Here is a 22599-nt window from a genome sequence, read left to right as displayed (position 1 = left end):
TATAATCTTACATCATTCAAGTTATTTAATATTAAATAATCATTATTAAAGGAAGCCCAACTTTGTGATGATGACTTGGTTAAATTCTTTCTAAATCAAAAAATTATTTTATACAGCACTTATTTGTGCATGGTTATCCAAAAAATTTCAAATTTAAGAAACTCACATTTTATTAATTGTTGGAATTTACCTTTAACAGATAGAAGCCCGTTTAACCGGGTAATTTCGGCGCCATTTTTTCTGAGTCAAAATTGAATAATTTACATAGAGAAACGTTATAAGATTTCGGAAGTGGCGGGATGAGGAGCAATTCATTTTCCTTGATGTTCGACGATGAATCGATAGGTTTTGCACAGCTTCAAAGAAATGAAGAAGGTGTTGATTATGGTATGAATTTGTCACCAGAGAGTATTCCCGAAATTAATCCAATGTCACTGGAAGATATGTCTATATCTATGTTTGAAGACGACGCAATGCTATCTGGATGGAATACTTTGAGACAAGAGCAAAATTTAGAAATCAGAAGAAAGAAGCCACAGAAAGTTGCTGTTTCAAAAGAAACCATGATTCTAAGACCTTTCGAATCTTGTCAAGCAACAGAAGCAAGTGTACTTTATCTTCGAATGTGGGCAAATAGAATGGTTGAAAAATCAGAAAATCAAAAATCAGAGGAAACTTCTTCAAAATAATTTTCAAGTAACCTGTTGAGTAAAGAATTGGATATTAAATTAATTTAACTAAATTCTGTAACGATTTTTAACATATGTATTTACTGAAACCTATATTTAGAGTTGACCTTTCATTGGCTGTAACCAGAGTTGCTTTAAAAAACTTTGTTTATTTGAGTGCTTTGTGAAGTTGCTACTGAAATACATGAAGAAAACAATATGAGCGAAATGTTAAATGAAATTTAATTTTGGAAAACATTTTCATTCAGTGCAAACGAATTGTTCTAACTTAAAAATTTGGTTAACCAATTAAAGCAGGTTAAATTTTATTAACATGTTAATAAAAGATTACATAATTTATTCACAGTTTAATTATATTCAGATATATCATCTGGAAGTATTTCATTAATTACCTTCTTTTGTTCATTTGAAATCTTTTTTGGAAACTCAATAAAAATTGTTACCATTAAATCGCCTCTTTTTCCATTAGCGTCAAGAATTGGTAATCCTTTTCCTTTTACCACCTTTACATCACCACTTTTAATTCCATCAATAGGAATTTTTAATATTTCTTCATCAATATTTTTTACTTCGACTTCGCTTCCATTAAGCACATCATAGAGAGAGACCGTTAAGTTTGTATACAAATTTGACTTGTATCGTTCGAACGATGGATGTTTTGAGCATTGGGCAATGAAAACAACGTCACAGGCACCGCGATCAGCTTTATTATCACCGAGATCACGTACAAAGATTCTATGGAACTCAGGAGCTCCTGGGGGAAGATGAACTGTGTGTTCAACAATTTGTGTCATAAATGGATTTTTTCTACATTTGGCACACTTAACACCACCACGAGGACAATAACATGGAACTGTTTGTATGGATTTAATAACTTTTTCAGCACCATTCATAAAATCAATGAGTTGAAATTGGAGTGGATACGTGATTATCCCACCAAATTCATCATCCCCTTCAATTTGGTATTGTTGAGAATAATATTTTTTAATAAGAGAAATTTTAAGATCGTCTTGATAGCCATAAACAGAAAATCCTGTTTCGTTGATAATTCCAATACCATATGAATCATAAAGTTTTCGACTTGAAGCATCCAGTAAAACATCATAAGCAATTTCCATTTGATTCCACAACCGTAAAGTTTTTTCGTTTGGATTTTTTTGACGATTCTTTTGAACTTGAAATCTTTTATAACTCTTTAATATATTCCGATCTGAAGTATCTTGATCTAATCCAATTGTTTTGTAGAGGTCTATCTTAATATCAGTGAAATTGATGTGTTTAACAAAGAATAAAATTAAAGCAACAAAAATCATTTGGTAAACGGTCTCGGGGCACACCGAATGTATCAAAAGATTTGATGTGGAAACAAAAATAAAAATGAGTGATGAATTTATTATATTATCTGCGATCACGTCCTCTCCTGTCATCTCGTGATCCTCTTGGAGGTGATCTATCTCTCCTCGAGTACCTGTCGCCTCTCCTATCATCATCATCTCTATATCTTCTATCATCATCTTTCCTTCTATCATCATCCCTATATCTTCTGTCATCATCTCTCCTCCGGTCGTCATCTCTCCTTCTGTCATCATCCCTTCTACGATCATCATCTCTCCTCCGGTCGTCATCTCTCCGTCTGTCATCATCTCTATACCTTCTATCATCGTCTCTCCTTCGATCATCATCCCTTCTCCTGTCATCGTCTCTTCTCCGATCATCATCTCTGTGTCTCCGATCATCATCCCGTCTTCTGTCATCATCTCTTCTCCGATCATCTTCCCTATATCTCCTATCATCATCTCTCCTTCTGTCATCATCCCGTCTTCGATCATCATCTCTTCTCCGATCATCATCCCTATACCTTCTGTCATCATCCCTATACCTTCTTTCATCATCTCTCCGTCTGTCATCATCTCTATATCTTCTTCTTTCATCACCTCTTTTTCTTTCTTCTTCTCTTCTCCTTCTCTCCTCTTCTCTTCTCCTTGGCCCTTCGCGATCATTTTCGTCCTCATCGTCTCTTCTAAATTCTCTTTTATTGTTCTGATGTTTCGGCTTATTATATCCGCGGGGGTTTTCGTCCATTTCTTCAACAATCCCTTGGCCGCCGAAGTCCTTCGCTCTCGAGCTATTGTTTTCGACCATTCGTTTGTATTCTTCGCTTCCTTTTAATTTATCCGGATCATATCTTTGCCACTCTTTAATTTCTTCGCGGAGCTGCGTTTCCTCTATGAGTAATAGCGGCGAAATTCCCGTGCGAAGACACTTCGGGTTCGGACATCTTTGTTGATCATCTGCCAATAATGCATTCGTAATACACGAATCGCAATATGCTGTGTTGCAACATGGAGTACTCGTGGCAGTACGTAATAAGCGATGACATATTGGACATAGCCATCGCTTTAAGTCGTCGAGATTCCATCGATCTTCACTAAGCGGTGGTTCATCTGTACGTTGGAAACATGAAACCTCACCGTACGGTAATATGACACGGCCACGAGTGGGACGGAATACAAAGCTTCGAGGCATTTGTGATTTTCCATAAAAAAATTTTTGTTGTTCCTTCTCTGTTTCATCAGTCTGACGTGGAATCGCTGCCTGCGGTACAGGTGCAGTTGGTGCTTCGGCATTTGGTCCGTTTTCAGTTGCAAGATTTGATGCTTGTGCCACTTCTTGTTTTTGTGCAGCTTCTAATATCGCTTTGGGAAGACGTGAAACTACAACTGATGCATTACGGTGTATATATTCGTTTGGATCATTATACGTTTTTTGATTTTGGGCATTTTGGATTACTAATGTGATGTCTTGTCGTTGGTCTAAATGCTCTTGTTTCATGATGAGATCGCGAAGACGATAAAGAGGGATACTTTGGCCAGTGATAGTGACATATGATGACTTCTTTTTACACCTAAAACGATACTCAATTCTTGAAGACATCTTGTACCAATTCACTATCTCTGTTTGAATCGAATAGATTGGTACTTAACGGTCTCCACGTAACGTACAAATGAATCATGCAATTGATAATGGATCATACATCCTTGAAGAAGCTGAATTAGAAATCAGTGATGATAGTGACGGGGAATATGTTGAAGTAGAGGTAGAAGATTTAAAAGATAATGAAAAGGAAGAAGAAGAAATTTTTGAATTACCTGAATCAGCTTTAACAAGTGACCAACCTGTTGTTATAAAGCACAATGAAGTCGTTGATGATTTCATTCGTAATTTCTTTAAAAAAATGAATATGGAAGAATCACTTGCAACATTTCAACGTGAATGGTATTCAACAGAACGAAAAACTAATTTTCGTGACCTGTCTGAAGAGGTTGCTGATATTAAACAAAAAATTACACAGATGGAAGCCGAAAAAAAGAAATGGCAAAATATTTGTGATGAAGTTCAACAAACATGGGATCGCTTAAAGCAAGAGAGAAACTATCACAGAGATGGATTAAATGCTCTTAAAAAAGAAAAAGAACAACTCACAGCTGACTTGCGAAAAATGAAAAAAGATCAAATGAAACTAGAACCTGCACTTGAAGAACTCAAAAAGAAGTTCGAACAAGTGAATAAAGAGAGGTCGTTATTAAGAATAGAAAGAGATAAACTAATGAGCGAAATCCAAAAGCTTCAAAATCAATCATCTGATAACACAAGTGATTAATTTGTTTTCTAAATACTTTGTTTAAACAATGTCTTTATATTATTTTTGATAAATTGTTAATTTTCAATTTTATTACATTAAATTTATTTTAAAGAATATTAATATTTATTTAAAAAACTTACACTGTTTTACTTTAAGATTTTAAAAAGATCTTTCTCATAAAATAAAGCGATTTTCTTTCTTTCTAGAAAGAAAAAAAATAACAGCCGATCATATAAACTATTAAAAAATTGAATGGCAAATGGAAGCGTTCGAAGAAGAAGAAGAGGAAGAAGAAGTTGAAGACTTTGGAAACCCAGAATATTGGGAAAATAGATACGCATCATCACCTGAAGATTATGAGTGGTATTTCGGATGGGATTTTTTGAAAGAAAAACTTGAAAATATATGCAATGGAAGGGAAGTTGTATTAAATTTAGGCTGTGGAAACTCACGGATGCCTTACGAAATGCGGAATTCATTCAAAAAAATTTATAATATGGATATCTCAAATAACGTTATTAATCAAATGAAGGAAAAATATTCAAATGAAAAAAATCTTATATGGGAACAAATGGATTGTGCTGAACTTAAATATGAAGATGAATTTTTTGATGTTATTTTTGACAAGGCAACAATTGATGCAATTTTATGTTCAGATAATTTTAAAGAAATGACTTATTCAGCGATCTTAGAATGCTCTAGAACGCTGAAAACGAACGGCCTTCTTGTCATTATGACATGCGGCCTTTTTCATCCAAACCTTACGAACTCTGTATTTAAAGGAAATAAGCTCAACTGGGAACTTCTGAAGACAAGCAACTTTAAAAATCCAACAAATAAGGAACAGACGATTTTTCTATACGTATTAAAGAAGCTCCCAAGATCTGAATGTGAAGATGAAAATATCGATAAATCATTTATAATTTTCCCAAATGATGACATCATGTTGAAAATACTGGAGAGTGACGAATAATGTGGTGTAGCTATTAATAAAATCTTTTTGATGATAATTTCCATTAAATTTTAAATAAATGTTTTGACCGCTTACAATGTTTTTACTTTATAAGAAGATCAACAACATAAGGTAGAAACTACAATCGTTTGAATTTTACTTATAAAAGGGGAAGATTAAATCTTAAAATAAAATAAAAATAAAAAATAAAGATAATCGATTTTTGAAGAATCGACGTTTCAAGTTACAGTAATACTAGCATGCTGTTGTTATGCGAATAATAGTCTATGGCTTTTACGAGTCTTATGCTTCACCTTGGTGTAGTTTCTTTGAAGGTGGATATGAAGGGTTTTTCATCATATTTTATCCATGTTAACATGTTAAATACTTCAAAAGAAAAAACACATGACATTACAAATATATACAAAAAATTACTAATTCCACTTGAACATATCGTGTTTGATTTAACTGAAGAAAATCTTGATTTTTCAATTGAAAAAACAACAATTATCAATTTTTATTATTATTATTATTATTTATATAAAAAAAGTATTGTAAAAATAATAATATTTATAAAAATAATAATAGTACATATGTACTTAAATTATTTAGAAATAATTCAAATTAAAGAAGAAGAAATAAACAAAATAATTCAAATTTTCTTCTATTCCATATCTGAAATTTATGAGCCTGAATGTTTTTTTCTAATTGAGAAATTGAAAAATCGAAATTTAATTTATGTGTTCATGGTAATTTGATTAAAACATTATTTTATAAAACAAATCTGCTTTTTATAATTAACGGTCGTTGCAATGGATGCTTTTGTTGACGATCCTCCAAAACAAGAGAAATCAAAGAACCATTCATATAAACCATACATCCGTCAGCAAATGCGCGATATGTATAAAAATTCGTCACAAAAAGGTCTTTTAAAAAATGTTAGTGTTCATGTTCCATATTCAGTTAAAGAAGAAAACAAAATCTTAACATACTGCGCTATCCAAAGATTTCGTAATCAATCAATACCTGTCAACATGATCCCATATCAATTAATGAGAGAAAATTATAATCCAAGTAGTGAAGACTTCAAAGTTCGTTCAATCAATAGAAATTACCAAAGTATTATGAATTATCTTAGTGATGTTGTTACATTTAAATCACCCAATTTTATTGATGATATTGAAACTCCTCAATCCATTCAATTAAAATGTTTTGAAACAGATATTAGTGGTATCCCACCCAATTATCAACAAGATCTTGACCAACTTACTATCTCTCCGATTAATCATTTATATTTTGCCATGTTCTTTCAACCGAAAAGTCCTCTTTTAGTCAAAACTAATGGCACATTTCCACATCGACGTCTCTTTAACAATCAATCCAGCTTTACTACAGTCACACATCGAATTTTTTGTACCAATTATCGAAATTCATGTTGCATCTACGAATGCAATTTATTAACATTTTTTGACTTGCGCAAGTGCATTAAATATGTTTCCAACTTTTCTGACGAAGAAGTCCAAACATTTTCGAATTGGAGCATTCCATGCGAAATCATTCCTACGCAATTAATTGGATATCCATATAAAGACATTGACGAAAATGTTTTTATTTTTGCCGGAAACTCCCAAGATATCGAAGGCAATGACTGTATTTTTGTTTGGAAATGTAATTTAATTTTTCATGAGTATGAGCGTTTTAAGATAATTGTTAATTCGAATTATTTCCGTTGGCTTAAAGGTCAACGTCTTTTAATAATATGTGAGAATAATAACGACATAAAAATATTTGATTATAATGAGAAAAAAATTTTGACATTTTATTTAGCCGAGTCACACGATATATTAAATTGTGATGGCGAAGCTTTAGTTTTAAGAGTGAGAAATAAGAAAGCGGATCATCTTAAAGTGATACCGTTTTCGAGTTTGACTCCTTTGAGTTTAGATGTTGGATATGATGTTGAGTTTATGGCATTTTGTGCGGGTAATTTGCTGTTTATAACAAGTGATAGAAAAATTCACGTGTGGAATACTGTAATACAACATCGCGATTGCGGTGTGTTGGCAGCTCCGTGCGTTGAATTAAGAGCTATTCCTGAGTTGGATATATTTCTGGCGATAACGAATAGGCATTATGTGTTTTTGGATAAGTTCGGTCAAATTATTAAGGAATTCCAAATGGACGGAGTTAAGCATATTATGTTCGATAAAGAAAATATGTACGCGCTCACTTTGGGAGCAAAAGGTTTTAGAATAAGAAGATTTGTACAAATGAATGATAATTTGTATGATTTTGAATAAATATTAATTTTTGTTTAATAAAAGCTTATAATTGATTTAAAAAATGTTTAAATAATAAAGATAAGCATTAATAAAATTATATATATATATATACTGATAATATTACAATTTTTTGATGATTTTATATGATATAACAAAATTTTTAAATTTCCTTGTTCTTAAATATAAATATTGTGGCTTATATCTTGTTAAACATTTTCTTGAAAATAAATCTCTAAATTATATAATATTTTCTATTCGATCAAATAATGCTGAGCTTGTGAGCATATTTTAAAACAAGGAATTGATGTCATCTCAAGAGATATTCATTTGTTTTGATTGATATTTATTTTAATTGTTTAATATTTTAAAATACTATTTATAAATTATTTGGATACACAAGTATTTGACACATCGAAAATTCAAATATTGTTGGGTTTGATGAATAGTTTTTGAATGGTTAATCAAAAAGTGCACGCTTTCTTCACTACAAAACCGTTCGCTATCAAAAAGTTTTATGATTCCAATTCTAGATGAGAATAAACTCATAATAGATATCAATTTTTTTCCATCCATATTAAATGCTATCCAATCAAAAAATAAGCGTTTATCAAAAGATGCTTTAGAAGATATCAGAGATGAAATCTTAATATGCAAAACTCGTTTCCGTGATAGCTACAAATTATTTAGACAGAGCCGCTTAAAACTCAACAATAGGCTTCGACGCTTTTCGAATCAAAACGATGTAAAAAGCAGGAATAAGCGACCAATCATTAGCGCTAGTCCAAATGGTGAAAGTACTATAATTCCCCCAGAGAAAAACCCGTGGTTGCTTACTAATCGATTTTTTGTTCCTATTCCCAGTCAAGATCAATATGAAAAAATGTTCAAGATAAATTTTCCAGATTTACCATCAACTAATGACAACGTTGGAGCTCACCTGGCTCAAATTGCCATGAATTCATCACCTATGGCACTTGTTCCACGTCATAATTTCGAACTCCATTTTGAAACAGAAGATATCCAAGAAAACAAATCCAACGTTTTGAACTTGCTTTTGAGTTCTCTTGTTCCAGCTGTTTTGCCTCCTAATGACCCTTTGCAGCAACCATCCAAATCAGATAGGAAGATTCCATATCACTACTTACCACCTCTAATTGAGGAATGTGATTGTTATATGCAATATGGCTTCACTGAAAGACTTTTGTTCGAGTTGGAGGGAGCTGGATTTGATGAATTCAATTTTGAAAAATCATCTAATCCGACTCAATATGAAATAGATGAAATTAGTAACGAACTTGAAAACAGAGTAAAACCACAGATGGAAGAACTTAGGGATGAATTAATGAAAAAACTCGACAAATATAGAGCAATTGCAAGAAAAAGAAACATAGAGAACGAAAACTTTATCTATCTTAAAAGCACAATTAAGAAGAGAAAGAGGCGTTCAGGGCGCAAAAGTTAAATATTTCTTTTTGATGGATATTTGTCACTTTTATGTAATAAACTATTGTAAATTACAGTTAAAGCGGTTTTCATTCTAAAAGTTGTTAATTCTATAGTATCGTTCTTTTACATAACCGCCATAAACAAACTCATGCAAATTTTACTTACAATTATTTAAATCGGAGATTCCAAGTAAATAACAAGTGCTTCCAATGTTGCTTTGGCATATTCGAATGCCGGACATAAATGGAATTTCTTCAAGAATGAATTAATTAATCTCGATGCAGCAAATACATCACAAAAGTCTGAAGACAAGAAAGCTCCATAGAACAACACGAACAAATCATCGAATGCCAATGCTTTACCTTTGTTTTCTTCGTTCAATTGTTTTCTTACAAAACATTCAATACTTGTCAAAGCCTTATGAACTCTAAAAACAACATCGAAAGGATTAGATGAAAAGTTTGCAAACAAAAACTCATTACGAGCTTCATCGAAATCGGAGATCTGCATAAAGAAATCTCGAATCGAAAGATTTTTGTTTTCATTCAACCCAAAGCAAATAGGAAGATTTAAACTACTGAAAGGAAGATTCGCGCGTGCGTAGAAGCAACTAAGTCGTTCTGGTGAACTGGTGAAATTCACATCACTTCTGTTAACGTACGCAATGTCGAAAATGACAACGAAAAAAATGAGTTGCGAAATTGCAAGCTGTGTATTTGTCATCCAGCTCCATTTTGGATGGACACGTAGAACAGTATCATAGATACAATCGGGTAACTCAATTAAGTTACAATTGATGACATGAATGATCTCTTTGTGATGATTTTGGGTGATCCAAAGTGAAACTTCGTCTTTAAATGAGATGCGTTGTGAATAAATGAGGTTGGGCTCCATTTCCTTCTCGTATTTCTTGATTATTTCGGAGAAAAATAATTCAAAATTTGTCACCCAAAGAGGTTCTTGGAAATGACTAACTTGTGATTTGAGGTAAACTTGGAAAGTACGAAGTCTGGTGGTTTCTATTGTATTGGTGTTTTCTGAAAAATTCATATGAAAAAATGATGATGAAACAAGACACGTTTTATCTTCTCCAATAAGGCTACTTTGGAGAAGACCTATGATTGATTTCACTTGTGATTCTTTTTCCATTATTTGAAATAGTTTTTTAGATATCATTTCTTGTTGCGAATCGATTAAAAATTGGTCAACATATGAAAGAACGCGAACTTTGAAGTTTTCTGATTTGTGTGAATAAATGATATGTGGAACGGAAATTAATTTTGTATTTAAAATTTCAACTTGTTTTTGTAATTTTTGCCCAAATGCATCAATAGAATCAAAAAATAATGTTAAGTCTCTGATTGAACTTTGATGTAATTGCGTTCTTTTTTGATCTTCTGAAGATGAACTGATTATTGTTAAATATTGTGTTAATTGTGGGTGATTTTGGAGCCACTGGTCTAGGCTTTCATAAACCTTTGGCCCAAGTATGTCATAACTTAAAACACGCTTTAGATTATGTTTATTTCTCGTTAGTAATTTGTAGAGCTTTTAAATGGTTTACAACACCGAAAGACGTTTAAAAATTTTTCGATGGTTTTTGTGATTCCAAAGCTCACAAAGAAACCTGCAGGAGAAAATAACAGAGATGCTATCGAAATAACTCGACGAGATAATGAAAAAATTAAAGAAAGAATAAAATCGATGCAAGAAAAATATGATGATCTATTAAATTCAAAAAAAAGAAAATCTGAAGAATTAGATGTTTCTTTGGAAGCAACCAAATCGATGTTTATACAAAAGAAAACTAAATTAAATGAAATAATTTCACAGCAATTAAATGTTATCAATTCTCTTGAAGAAACAAGTCAAAAAATAACATCAAGCGAATCAAGCAACGATCTAAATATACAAAATTTAATAATTGAATGTCAACAAGAAATTCAACGACTTCAAAAATCGAAAACTAATATCAACCTGGCAATCACTGAAGTCAATAATCAAATTAATGAACTCGAAAAATTAATAGATTTGATTCCATTTGAGAATGATGAAATTCTTGATTTAGCTAAAAAACAAATTCAGCATCATATCAATTCAGAAGTTTTACAACTTCAAATAAAAATGACAAACGCTCAAAATCACAAAAAAGAATTTGAAGATGAAATACAACTTGCTGTAACCATAAACGATGGGTATAAACAAGAGAATATTTATTTTCAATCGAGAATCGAAAAATTTGAAACAGAAATCAAAGAACTTAACAATGAAATTAATGTTCTTCAGACTGAATATGAAAAGCTTTTACCAATGATCTCTTTTAATGACTTAGAAAGTTCACTTAAAAGAGCCGAAAAAGAAACAAAAGACGAAATCGCAAAGTTGAACACAGAAATTGGAACACAAATTAATGAAATACAGAATAAGAACAACGATCTCTCGAAGGAACTCGAAGAAAGATGTAACGCAATCGAAATATTAAACGGGAAAATTAATGAATTAGTTTCCGATTTGAACGAAATAACTGAAAAGAAAGAAAAAGAAATCAAAAAACTTAAAGAAAAACATCAAAAAGAAATAGAAATGCTCAAAAATCGCATTAAAATGTAATTATTAATAAAATGTATTTTTATTTGATTTTTGTTATGTATATCTTCTGCACATTAAACACTCGTTATGAATTTTATCAATAAAATTTTTAATACATATCCAATTAAATTAGAGCACAATATTCTAATGTTAGTTTACGAAACATAAATCTAATTAACAACTATTTTGCATTCGCCTATTAAATTTATTAAAATATTTCTCTGATTAACAAAGAAGTTATTTGATAGTTTATTGTTATAGAAATTTATTTTTGCATTTTACATGTCATTTTCTGCCAAATGATCAATCAGCAGCTGCGCCTTTTCAGCTATGTCTGCTTCTTGTTGGTCTAAAAGAATTTGAAATGCAGAATAGAAATCGTCCGTTTTCGAGAACTCGATCAATGCATTCAGCACGGGATTCGTCGCGTTGTTAATTTCGTCCTCCAAAGCAATCGAAAACGTATGCAATAGCATTCTTAAGACTTCACTTTCATCCGAATAAATCATTTCCGAAATTATTGCGATGATATCAAAAGACATCACTAAATTTATTGCAGGGCTTTCAGATATGAAATCTATGTAAGAGAAAACGTATCTCAATGCTTCCACTTTATGTGAAAATGAATATGTGTTATAATCATTTCGTAATCTTTGAGTGAAATCAGATGTAGAAATAGATTCTCTAATTTCTGGTGAAAAGCGAACTAACGAAACAGCAATAGAAATGGCTGATGATAAAAATAACAAAGATTCATTTGACTTTTTCTTGTTGATGTAAACATCTGAAATAACTCCAACTACAACAAACAAGAAATAGAGAACGTTTAATTTGGATAGTTCCCCAATAAACGGTTCCTGAACTGTGTTCCCTATTAAAATTAAGATGCTGTTCTTTGATGACGACGATGGAAATATTGTGAAATTTTTCATTAGAAAGCCGATCGTTTCATTCTCAAAAAGGATGGATAAATGGAATGGATTGGTTAAGTGTGAAAAAAGATTTAAAATGCATTCATGAACTGAACCATCAATTCTCAGGTTTTGAACCCTATGTGCAAGATAAGAAAGAAATTTTTTTGCATCTTCATTATCTATTATATCTGAACGGAAAAAAATATCTAAACATGAAATAAGAGTTGATAATTGTGGATACATAGTAGAGAAATGATCTATTTTTTCGAAAAGAAAATCAAAATCTTGATTTAATTGAGTTTTTAATAATTCTGGATTAATAATTGCATATTTCTCAATAGCTTCAACTGCAGACTTAAGTGGTATTTTACTATATATTAATGGAAGAAAAAAATCTAATCTTTGTATTGAATATGGAAAATTTTCAAGAGAATAAATAACAAAACGTAATACATTTTCACACATATCTCGATTCACTGTAAGTAATTCGTGGATTGCTTGATATTCTTCATTTGTTAAATTTTTGATCAAACATTCAAAAACATTTTTTGGAAGAAGAAATATGTTTTTAAACGAGTCGCTTTCATTAAAGTCTGGTTTTTTTAGAAAATTTTGGAATTGTTGAATTATATCATTAAAAGAATCATCATCAAATTTATCAAATGAAAAATATAAAGCCGAATCCTTATCTTGTGGCTTCTGTGCGATTAAATACATTCTCTCTAATTGTCCTTTTTTCTGTGTTTCATTGGATTTAAATCCAGCTAATCTCATGTTACAACCGTTTTGGGTGATCAAAATACATTCATTTTTTGTGCCACAATTCTTGCAAGAATAAGATAATGCAAAATCTCAACTAAACAAGACAACAATATTTTTTTAACATCCGTGATCAGTAAGTTATACTTCATGAAATTTGACCAACACCATATTCTTTGAATTTTTCATATTATTCTTCCATCAAAACTAATCTCAAAATGACAACTTTAACAATTTTTTACTACATCTTCATTTGTTTTATTCATATCCGAAAAAGATACGAAACATTTCAACATATTTCATAAATCAAAATTTTATCAATTATTTTTACTTAAATGATTTTATGCATTTTCTATTGGATAATCATTATCATATAATTTGATCGGCGGACAACTTCCATAAGCTTCTCCCTTGAATACTCTTATACCTGCAAAAGTATTTCCTTCATAAGTTTTCCTCGTTATTACTGTTAGGAAACAGCATTTTGAAAACGCATCACTTGCTAAACCCTTTAATTCTTTATCTCCGAAGAAGTAAATGCATCTAAGGGCGATACATTGTGCAAAAGCATGAGATCTTATAAGAATAATATCCTTTCCCAAAAATATTGATGTTAATTTGGTACATCTTAAGAAAGCATATTCATCAATAAATCGTAATGAATTTGGAAACATTACTTCTAATAATTTTTGGCATTCTTGAAATGAACGAGAACCAATAACCTTCATAAATCTATTAATTTCCAGAAACTTAAATGTATTGCATGCATAAAATGCATATTCTTGAACTGATTCGATGAATTCTGGAAAGACATATGTATAATTTTTGAGTTTTTTCGACGTCGGAAAACATATAATCGTTGAGATGGCTCTATCATAAAGGACTCCATCATTTTGATGATTTGCATAAGCAGTATTTAATGGATTTACATAAATGTTTTCTAAAGAAGCGCAAAATTGAAATGGATTGGAGTTAATGAATGTAAGAGCTTCACCAATTATAACTATTCTTAAGCTTAAACAATATTCAAATGCGCGTAATTCAATTACTTCGACAAAGTTAAGATCAATTTCTTCTAAGCTTATGCAATTAGAAAATGTCTCGACATTAATTATATGAACATTATCTCCAATTACAACTGATTCTAAACTTAAACAATGTTTAAAGGCGTCGAATTCAAGTTCATTCACTGAGTTTGGAATAATAATATTTTTTACTGTTTCACATTTGGCAAACCCTCCTGAACCAATGTATACTAATCTATCACCAAAAGTAATTGTTGTTGCCTTTTTGCAACTATAAAATCCTTTCATCCCAATTTCAACTAATGAGTCAGGTAAAATGATATTTTCAAGATCGACACAATTTGAAAACGCTTGAGAACCAATACGAATAATACCATTACCAAATGTTATTTCTTTTAATCTAAGACATAATTTAAATGCACTGTTACCAATAAATACTAATGAATCCGAAATAACAACTTTCGTTAATCGACTCCATCGAAGAAATGCCCCATTTCCAATTGTATGAACACCTTCTCCTATGATTACTGTATGAACAGTATGATTTGGTTGAGTGCGATATATGGTTGGCATATCAATATAGTTTAATATTATTAAGTCGGCATGTTTGAATAATATTAAAAAAATGTTAAAAAAAAGAAACAATATTTGCATGTATATTAAGAAATAACAAAAATCATTCCTCTAAAATAAGATTTCATAATTCAATCAATTATTTTATTTGGATAAAATATTAACTAATTTTTTTTACAATTTTTTGGCATCATGCAAATATTTCAAAATACTCAAATTAATTTATGCGAAAAATTGAATTAAAAATTAATAACTTTACATTTTATTGCAATTCTTGGAAATAGTCAAAATTTTCAGTGTATGAGAAATTTTATCATTTACTATCACAATAAATTATTTAATATCCATTAGAAAGCGTTTGCTGACATTCCATGCGCTAACTATAACAAAAAATAGAATTAAAATTTTGCAAAATTACCTGAATTTCTTTGCTTAGTAAAAACCTCATTTTAATTTATTAAGTATTTTTTTATCATTAAAATGTCATTTTTAATTGTCAGAAACTGTAACAACATAAATAAATGGATTTAGTTAAATAACAATATTATAATTTAAAAAGATCATTCCATACAAGCATTTGTTTTTAACACCAAGAAGTAACTTAGGAATTTCTGTATTATAACCATATTCAGATGCAAACATATAAGTGTTGTTTTAAGGAAATTTAATTTCCAAATATTGTTTGGTATCGAATAAGCTAACGAGAAAAAATTGACCTATTAAGGAATTTGCATTCTCCTCTCTTTTCATAGCAGCAATGGAAGCTACACTCAAATAAAACTCGAATATTTTTTATTAGAAGAAAAAAATCAAATTAACGTGCGACAAACGGTTTTTTGATGGAGTTTTGATGTGATAACACATTTTGTTTTTATGATCGAAAGCGAAATGATTCGGGCAAACGAAGAAAGAGAACAACTTCAAAAAGAACTGATCCAAACAATTCAAGATTTTGCAAATGTTTCTAATCAATCAATGTATTATGAAAACATCATGACTTCAAATACAACTGAAATATGGAATTACCTAAATGAAATACCTCATTTACTTTCTGATTCTTTAGCGCAAATCAAGGGAATTAGATCAAGATTCTTTATTCAATCTTGTGTTAATGAGAAAAATTCAACATTGGCTTTAGATAAACACACTGAACTTAAAATAGAACTTGAAAGCGCAAAAAATTTATCAAAGTCAATTCTTAATCATGCCGAAATCATTCGGAAAAGGCGTGTTGTACCACTTCTTGATGTAATATGGAACTTAACGAACAAGTCTGCAAACACGGAAAGTTTATTAAGTTATAATCCATTACTCGATTCAATCTATTTAATCCTTAAAGAAGTTGAATCAAAAGAAATCGCATTAAAATCGTTGGGCATTTTAGTCAACATTTCGGCAAATGAAATTGGAAAGAAAAACATACGATTTTGGTTTGTATCAGAAAATGCCGATCTCTTCAAAGTCATTTTTGATACCAATGATTTGTTCTGTGATCCACAAATTCGACAACTGTCAATGTTTTTCTTTCGGAACTTTGTTGATGATGATGAGATATGTTTAATTTTCATACGAAATGGCTGTTTCCAATATTTTTATAATTACATCGCTGACATCATGAACGACGTTACGTTGCTTCCGATGTTAAATTCCATTTTGAAAATAGTTTTGCAAAAAAGTTTTTGTAAAACAATTGAAAAATTTGCAAAAAACGAAGTGTATCAACTTGAGAAATTATATCTGAAAACAAACGCCGACTTTGTGAAACTTGGGTTTAAGTCGGTAATTGAAATGTTCGAAGAGAATTCCCACGAACAAACAAAGCAAATCAAAAGGTTTGGAATCAGTCGAATTTATTCAAAATTGTAATTTGGGGCACCCCAAATCATAAGTAAACCGTTTATCTTTTGTTTCTTTCTTTTATGCATTTGGTATATGCCAACAACAAAAATTTATCAATTTTTATGTCGTTTGTTGCCAATGTCTTCAGTCACTAAAAAATTAATTTAAACACTAAAAGAAATCCAAAAAAAAAAAAAAAAAAAATTGTTTATGTTAACGTTCTCTTAAGTGAAGTGAGTGAAAAATTGGAATATTGCGAAAATTACAAATTGAAATTGAAACAAATTATCAAATATGGCTAATGTTACGGTACGAGCGTAAATTAAGGCGTAGGTCTACAGGTTCTTCTGTACAGTCATGCGAAAGTGTCTGGCCGATATGGAAATTGAGTGATAATTGAATAACAAACGATTGTTTTCTGTTCAATTTTTGAATTGACGCTTCACTTTGTAACTTTTTTTAAGCAAATTAAAATTAGATAAATTTTTTGTACTTCTGTTAAGATTTTGTTTATTACTCAAGTTAACATTGCATGAAATAAATTGGGGTTAGGTTCCCTTTTGGTAGTTGTCCCCTTTAAAGGGAACTGCTTGTTTGTCTTTGGCTTTTGATATTAACTTTGCAGCCATTGCGACATGTTGTAATTTTAAAGAACATCTCAACATGTTTTCTTTTATTTTCGTCGTATCTTTTACGTATTAATATGGTGTGCATTATAACTAATATTACTAAAACAACAAATAAAACAGAAATACATCAGTTTTTTTTTTACAAGGTATAAACAACAAAAGGAACAGACATCGTCATTTTAGAGAAAAGAATATCTTCAAATCATTTTTAGTTTACAATGAAGAGATAAATCATATGAAAAATTCGTGACATTAAATTTAAAAGCGAAGCTCATTTCAGTGCGATCTAAGAATGTATATAAAATTTATATACGCACATTTCATTAATAAAAAATATAATCACTCAGTTATTGAAGAAAACTGAATTTGATGCTTACGTACATAACATAACATGTTATTTATAAAAAGTGGTAACGCCGATCAAAAAACGTTAATTTATTAATGAAAAAAAAGACAAAATAGTTTCATTTTTTCATGCCAAATAAAGCTCCTCCTTTATCAAAATAAGGATTCTACATATTTGCTCGTAATAATTTCTAAATTGTTTAATAATGTAAATAAAATTTATATTAATAATTTGAAAACTCAAAATAATATTTAGATATTATACAAATCATTTGAAAAACATTATTATGTGTGCGTCTGCAAGATGTTTCAGAGAAATTGTTAATTAACTTCTTGGATATAGATAATAATTTCAGAAATTTAGCCTCAAGTAAAATTTGAAATAATGCTGACCAAATAGATTTGTGAAAAGAATTGCAATAAAGAAATTTGTTAAAATATAATTATCATTAATATTTCATCGAAATAAAAGAAACTCGATAATTTGAAAGAATCGAGTTTTCGCTATATAGTGACTATTGTTAAATTGGTTTTCTTAAACGCACTATGAAATTAAAGCTTCTCGATCAAAATCTTTTTTAAAACATTTTGTAACCTCAAAACAATGATTTTCTGGGTATGGGTATTGAAATTCGTTATAAAAAACGCATTTATTTCAGAGATTATGAAGAACTATCAAAGAATGATTGGGAACTTCATAAGAAATATAATGGTTTAAATAATTTCGGCTTAAATAATAACTTTCCAATTAATCTTTGATTAATTTCTTCATCAATATTACTTGTGATATAAATTCGATCGAATATTAACGTCGATAAAAATGAATGAAATCGAAATATATCAAATTATTTGTTTCGTTAACTTTTTTTTTTTTTTTTTGTGGTCGAAATGTCTAATAAAGAATTTGAAAGTGGTAAACACTGTTGCTGACATGGAACAAATTCAAGTACCTACTTTGAATGCATCATAAAATTAGTGTGAAGCTCCATATATATAAAAATTTAAATAAAAAGATGGAGCATTATTTTTTGTGTATCAAGTTATCTTCATCTGCTTAATTTAGTGAAATTAATTCTTTTTGAAGAAATCTGTAATATCTTTTAAAGAATTCAAACAACAAGTGTTATCTCTTTAGCTTTGGATAAACAACAGAATTTCGATACGAGTTTTTGTTTACTTTATTCTAATTTAAAAAGTTGTTTCCTCCCCAAAATGGGGGCAATCCAAAGCACAATTTACTCTGTTCGATCTCGTAATGATGATGGACACGTTATAAGAGATAGGTGGGGGCGATTCAAGGGTTATATCACAGGATTAGCACCAATTGGTGAAACAAATAACGATCCTAATACAATAAAGAAGGTCACTATCATAGGGTTACGGCACAACAGGAAAAACAACCCTTTGTAAGTTTTTGAAAGGCGTTGATCATCATGGTGATTATAATCCAACGAAAATAGCTGAAGCCTTTTTTTTAAATGACAAGAAAATATGCCTTTGGGATACGTCAGGAGATGAGCAATATTCAGCTCTTATCCCAATCTATACCCTTGGTTCGGATAAGCTTATTATGGTTTTTAGTCCTGATCAACCAAATTCTTTGAAAACTATTGATCCAGAAAGAGACTATCGGATTTATAGTTGGCAATGCGAAATCATTATAGTGTATAATGCAAAAAGAGATAAATCTTATGAAAAATACTTTACAATAGATGATTGAAAAGAGAAATAAGAAACATATATGGGAGGAAAGTATCATTATAAAATATTTGAAGTTTCGTTGCTCGAAAATATAAACACTGAGTCACTAATTGAAGAAATTCTATATTTAGAATTCTAAATATCAATTGATATTTATTTTATAATTTCCGGAAAGATCTTTTGTGGGTGTGTCGCGACAAGATCTATACATTATTGTACTCATGTTGAAATTAAATGAATATGCTATAGTAAATAAATGCGATCTGATTTAAATGATAACCAAAAGTCTGATAAAACTTTTTGTAAAATAATTCACTCGAAACTGATCGTTTTTGATTATGGGAAATGATATCATCATGATCCGTTTATTTTTGTAACCAAACGGTTGCCAAGCGAAATATTAATTTGAACTCAAAAAAATGCCTTCACTTTGTATGGCCGAAATCCCGAATACCAGTGAAATTAAAATCACGAAGAATTTAGATGGCAATAAAAAACTCAAAGATTTTTGTATCAAAAGAGGAATCGATATGAATGAAAACTATATTTGTTTTAACATTATTGGGTTTAATATAAAAATATAAAATATATTCGATACATTTGAATCAGCACTTATATGGGCATCTTATGGTTGTGTTACAGATATAATTCAATTACTTCTTGAACAAGAAGGGATTGATATTAATGCTCAAGATATTTATTTGTTTTATTTTGTATTTTTTATAATAATTTGATATTTCAAAATAATATTTGGAAATTATTTAAATTATTTTACACAGCACTTATTTTAGCATCTTGGAATGGTTATACAGAAATAGTTAAATTACTTCTTGAACAAAAAGATATTTTATAAAAAATAAAGAAATAAGAAAAAATTGGGGTATTATGCCATAAGTATAAATATGTTTGCATATGTTTTAATTTGAATAATGATTGAAAAGTTTCCTATCAAGTACAAATATTTTGTTAATCATATAGTTTTGTGTTAACAATTGCAATAATTGAATTATACATATCACAATTTTCATGAAAATATAAAAATAATAATTGGAACTTTCGAATTTTGGATAATTGATTTTTTTGATTTAAAGGGATCATAATTTGTTTGTTTTTCTTAAACGCACTATGGAATTAAAGCTTCTTGATCAAAATCTCTTTTTTAAAACATTTTGTAACCTCAAAACAATGATTTTCTGGGTATGGGTATTGAAATTCGTTATAAAAAACGCATTCATTTCATAGATTATCTATGAAAAATTTCATTTTAATACAATTTAATGAAAATTTGGAATATCATTTTATGCGGATTATTTTCAAAAATAATTCATTATATCATTGATATAATATATTAATCGAATTATTATATAATATTATTGAATAAAATATTTCATAATATGAACATAAACAAGAATAAAGTTATTTAAAAAATTCAAATATGTATTCAAATTGACCTGTTCACTTCACTTTCATTAGAAACGAACATTTTCCGGATATTTACTCTCAATACTGTTCCGTTTTAACTGAAATATTTCTATGATTATTGGCGGTTCGCGTACTCAAATCCAGTTTTGAATGAATTCAACCACATCGACTCAAAATTTTCCATCAAAGTTGTTTGAGTTGGTTCAAAATTTGTTTTGCGAAACGTTTTGTTTAACAAATGAAAAAAACTATAAGAAATTAAAACAAATATGAATACATTTTATGCATGTTATTCTTCTGGTAAAGCTTTCTTCATTTCATCAAATGAATCAGAGTTATCTTCATTTTGATGACTTTCTACGTTTGTTCCATATTTATAGATAGCATCACCATAATCTTCATTTTGCCAGAGAATCGGAAGAGGTTCTGTCGAAATATTATTGGATGGTGTAAGGTCATTACTTTGTAAAAACAAAAACTGGTATGAATCTGAATCTGAATCTGAATACGATGAGTTTGTATCAAGTTTTTTGATTTCATTTCTTGGTCTCAATTTATCTGTTTGCATATCTAAAACTCGTGCAATTTCTCGTGAAATGGTTTGATCTTCTTTCTTAAATAAATCCTCAATATTCTGAATTTTACTGACAATTTTACATTCAATGATATCACCATTTTTAATTCCTTGTTTAATTAAAGTTTCATCAGGATTTAAAACTATTCCATTAAAAAATAAATAAACCTTTTCATTTTCAAAACAAGAAAATTGTAATAAATCTGATAATCTTTCTGCTGTACATGATTTATGTATAAGGACAGGAATGATTGCACCAGGAAGCCATTGGATATTTATCTTTAATTCTCCTTCCATCTGGCTTTTGTGGGTAACGGTCTATTCTGGACAGATTCTATCAAAAATAATCGTATCAATTGAACTTTGAGATGTACGGTTCTTTTCAAATATTCAATTCAAACAAAATCAATCTGACTCTGTCAAATTTGAACAAGTCAGATAATCGTTTTGTTCGTATTTCCAACATCTTTATCTCCATAAATAAAAATTAAATGATAAAAAGTAATGCATAAAATGCATACATTTCTGGTATGTTTATTAAATAACAAAAAATAATTATAATACAATTTGAATATGAATTTTTAAAAACAAATAATAATCAAAATAATTACTCTTATGATTGAATTTTATATTTTCCACATACTCTTCTTTCTTTGTTTGAACTTTTAGTTTTAATTTAATGAGTATTTTTATCGGCCGACGCGTAATTTAACTATATTTATATAACCTTTTGAATCCATATGCGCTGTACGAAATACTTTAATTAATTTTCTGTTATTATTTTGAAATAGAAAATTAGTAAAATAAATCACAAATAAAATAAATCTCTTTAGCATTAATATCAATTCCTTTTTGTTCAAGAAATAATTTAACTATCTTTATCGTTTCTTATTATATTTATTGCTTCATTTGTAATGTAATGTACGAAATATGGATTCGTGCTTTACAAAAGTATTTATATAATTCATTTGATTCTATTTTTTTTGTCATTTGAAATAAGATGTGCAAAGTCTGGTGTTGATTTGTTTTTACAAATTAAAGAATCAGAAATATTGTTTTCAATTGAAATCATTTTTTCCAAAAGATAATTTGATTCTTGAGTACCTTCAGATATTAAGCATTTTATAAATATATTAATGATTTTGTTATTAATGTAACCAATTTCATTTTCTTTTAATTCCAATTTTTTTAAAAATTCTAAGAATAACTGATCAATT

At 29.5% G+C, this 22599-nt stretch overlaps 11 protein-coding genes across 11 annotated transcripts; 5 read left to right on the top strand and 6 right to left on the bottom strand.

Annotated features, from left to right (window-relative positions):
* Nucleotides 1–299: 299 nt before the first annotated feature.
* On the top strand, nt 300–689 carry GO595_001397 (uncharacterized protein; the record flags this gene model as incomplete). The annotated part of the gene is made up of 1 exon (XM_067914190.1): nt 300–689. The coding sequence occupies one exon, from the start codon at nt 300–302 to the stop codon at nt 687–689; it is 390 nt and encodes a 129-aa protein (XP_067778389.1).
* Nucleotides 690–1036: 347 nt separating this feature from the next.
* On the bottom strand, nt 1037–1807 carry GO595_001396 (DnaJ domain containing protein; the record flags this gene model as incomplete). Its single annotated transcript, XM_067914189.1, has 1 exon — nt 1037–1807. The coding sequence occupies one exon, from the start codon at nt 1805–1807 to the stop codon at nt 1037–1039; it is 771 nt and encodes a 256-aa protein (XP_067778388.1).
* Nucleotides 1808–2073: 266 nt separating this feature from the next.
* On the top strand, nt 2074–2733 carry GO595_001395 (uncharacterized protein; the record flags this gene model as incomplete). Its single annotated transcript, XM_067914188.1, has 1 exon — nt 2074–2733. The coding sequence occupies one exon, from the start codon at nt 2074–2076 to the stop codon at nt 2731–2733; it is 660 nt and encodes a 219-aa protein (XP_067778387.1).
* Nucleotides 2734–2886: 153 nt separating this feature from the next.
* GO595_001394 (E3 ubiquitin-protein ligase RBBP6-like) lies at nt 2887–3623 on the bottom strand (the record flags this gene model as incomplete). The annotated part of the gene is made up of 2 exons (XM_067914187.1): nt 2887–2914; nt 3007–3623. The coding sequence occupies 2 exons, from the start codon at nt 3621–3623 to the stop codon at nt 2887–2889; spliced, it is 645 nt and encodes a 214-aa protein (XP_067778386.1).
* Nucleotides 3624–3693: 70 nt separating this feature from the next.
* On the top strand, nt 3694–4350 carry GO595_001393 (sperm-associated antigen 16 protein-like; the record flags this gene model as incomplete). Its single annotated transcript, XM_067914186.1, has 1 exon — nt 3694–4350. The coding sequence occupies one exon, from the start codon at nt 3694–3696 to the stop codon at nt 4348–4350; it is 657 nt and encodes a 218-aa protein (XP_067778385.1).
* Nucleotides 4351–4591: 241 nt separating this feature from the next.
* GO595_001392 (Phosphoethanolamine N-methyltransferase-related protein) lies at nt 4592–5305 on the top strand (the record flags this gene model as incomplete). The annotated part of the gene is made up of 1 exon (XM_067914185.1): nt 4592–5305. One exon carries the CDS (start codon nt 4592–4594, stop codon nt 5303–5305), a length of 714 nt encoding a protein of 237 aa, XP_067778384.1.
* Nucleotides 5306–8446: 3141 nt separating this feature from the next.
* GO595_001391 (uncharacterized protein) lies at nt 8447–9028 on the top strand (the record flags this gene model as incomplete). Its single annotated transcript, XM_067914184.1, has 1 exon — nt 8447–9028. One exon carries the CDS (start codon nt 8447–8449, stop codon nt 9026–9028), a length of 582 nt encoding a protein of 193 aa, XP_067778383.1.
* A 155-nt stretch (nt 9029–9183) lies between these two features.
* GO595_001390 (uncharacterized protein) lies at nt 9184–10062 on the bottom strand (the record flags this gene model as incomplete). Its single annotated transcript, XM_067914183.1, has 1 exon — nt 9184–10062. The coding sequence occupies one exon, from the start codon at nt 10060–10062 to the stop codon at nt 9184–9186; it is 879 nt and encodes a 292-aa protein (XP_067778382.1).
* A 1817-nt stretch (nt 10063–11879) lies between these two features.
* On the bottom strand, nt 11880–12533 carry GO595_001389 (uncharacterized protein; the record flags this gene model as incomplete). Its single annotated transcript, XM_067914182.1, has 1 exon — nt 11880–12533. The coding sequence occupies one exon, from the start codon at nt 12531–12533 to the stop codon at nt 11880–11882; it is 654 nt and encodes a 217-aa protein (XP_067778381.1).
* A 1082-nt stretch (nt 12534–13615) lies between these two features.
* On the bottom strand, nt 13616–14872 carry GO595_001388 (leucine-rich repeat domain-containing protein; the record flags this gene model as incomplete). Its single annotated transcript, XM_067914181.1, has 1 exon — nt 13616–14872. One exon carries the CDS (start codon nt 14870–14872, stop codon nt 13616–13618), a length of 1257 nt encoding a protein of 418 aa, XP_067778380.1.
* Nucleotides 14873–21097: 6225 nt separating this feature from the next.
* GO595_001387 (uncharacterized protein) lies at nt 21098–21679 on the bottom strand (the record flags this gene model as incomplete). Its single annotated transcript, XM_067914179.1, has 1 exon — nt 21098–21679. The coding sequence occupies one exon, from the start codon at nt 21677–21679 to the stop codon at nt 21098–21100; it is 582 nt and encodes a 193-aa protein (XP_067778379.1).
* Nucleotides 21680–22599: the final 920 nt, after the last annotated feature.

This window comes from Histomonas meleagridis, assembly GCF_020186115.1.
Source record: "Histomonas meleagridis strain 2922-C6/04-10x chromosome Unknown contig_14, whole genome shotgun sequence".
Taxonomy (NCBI): domain Eukaryota; phylum Parabasalia; order Tritrichomonadida; family Dientamoebidae; genus Histomonas; species Histomonas meleagridis.
Note: the sequence above shows the minus strand (reverse complement) of the source record. Positions and strands in the feature narration are given on the sequence as shown.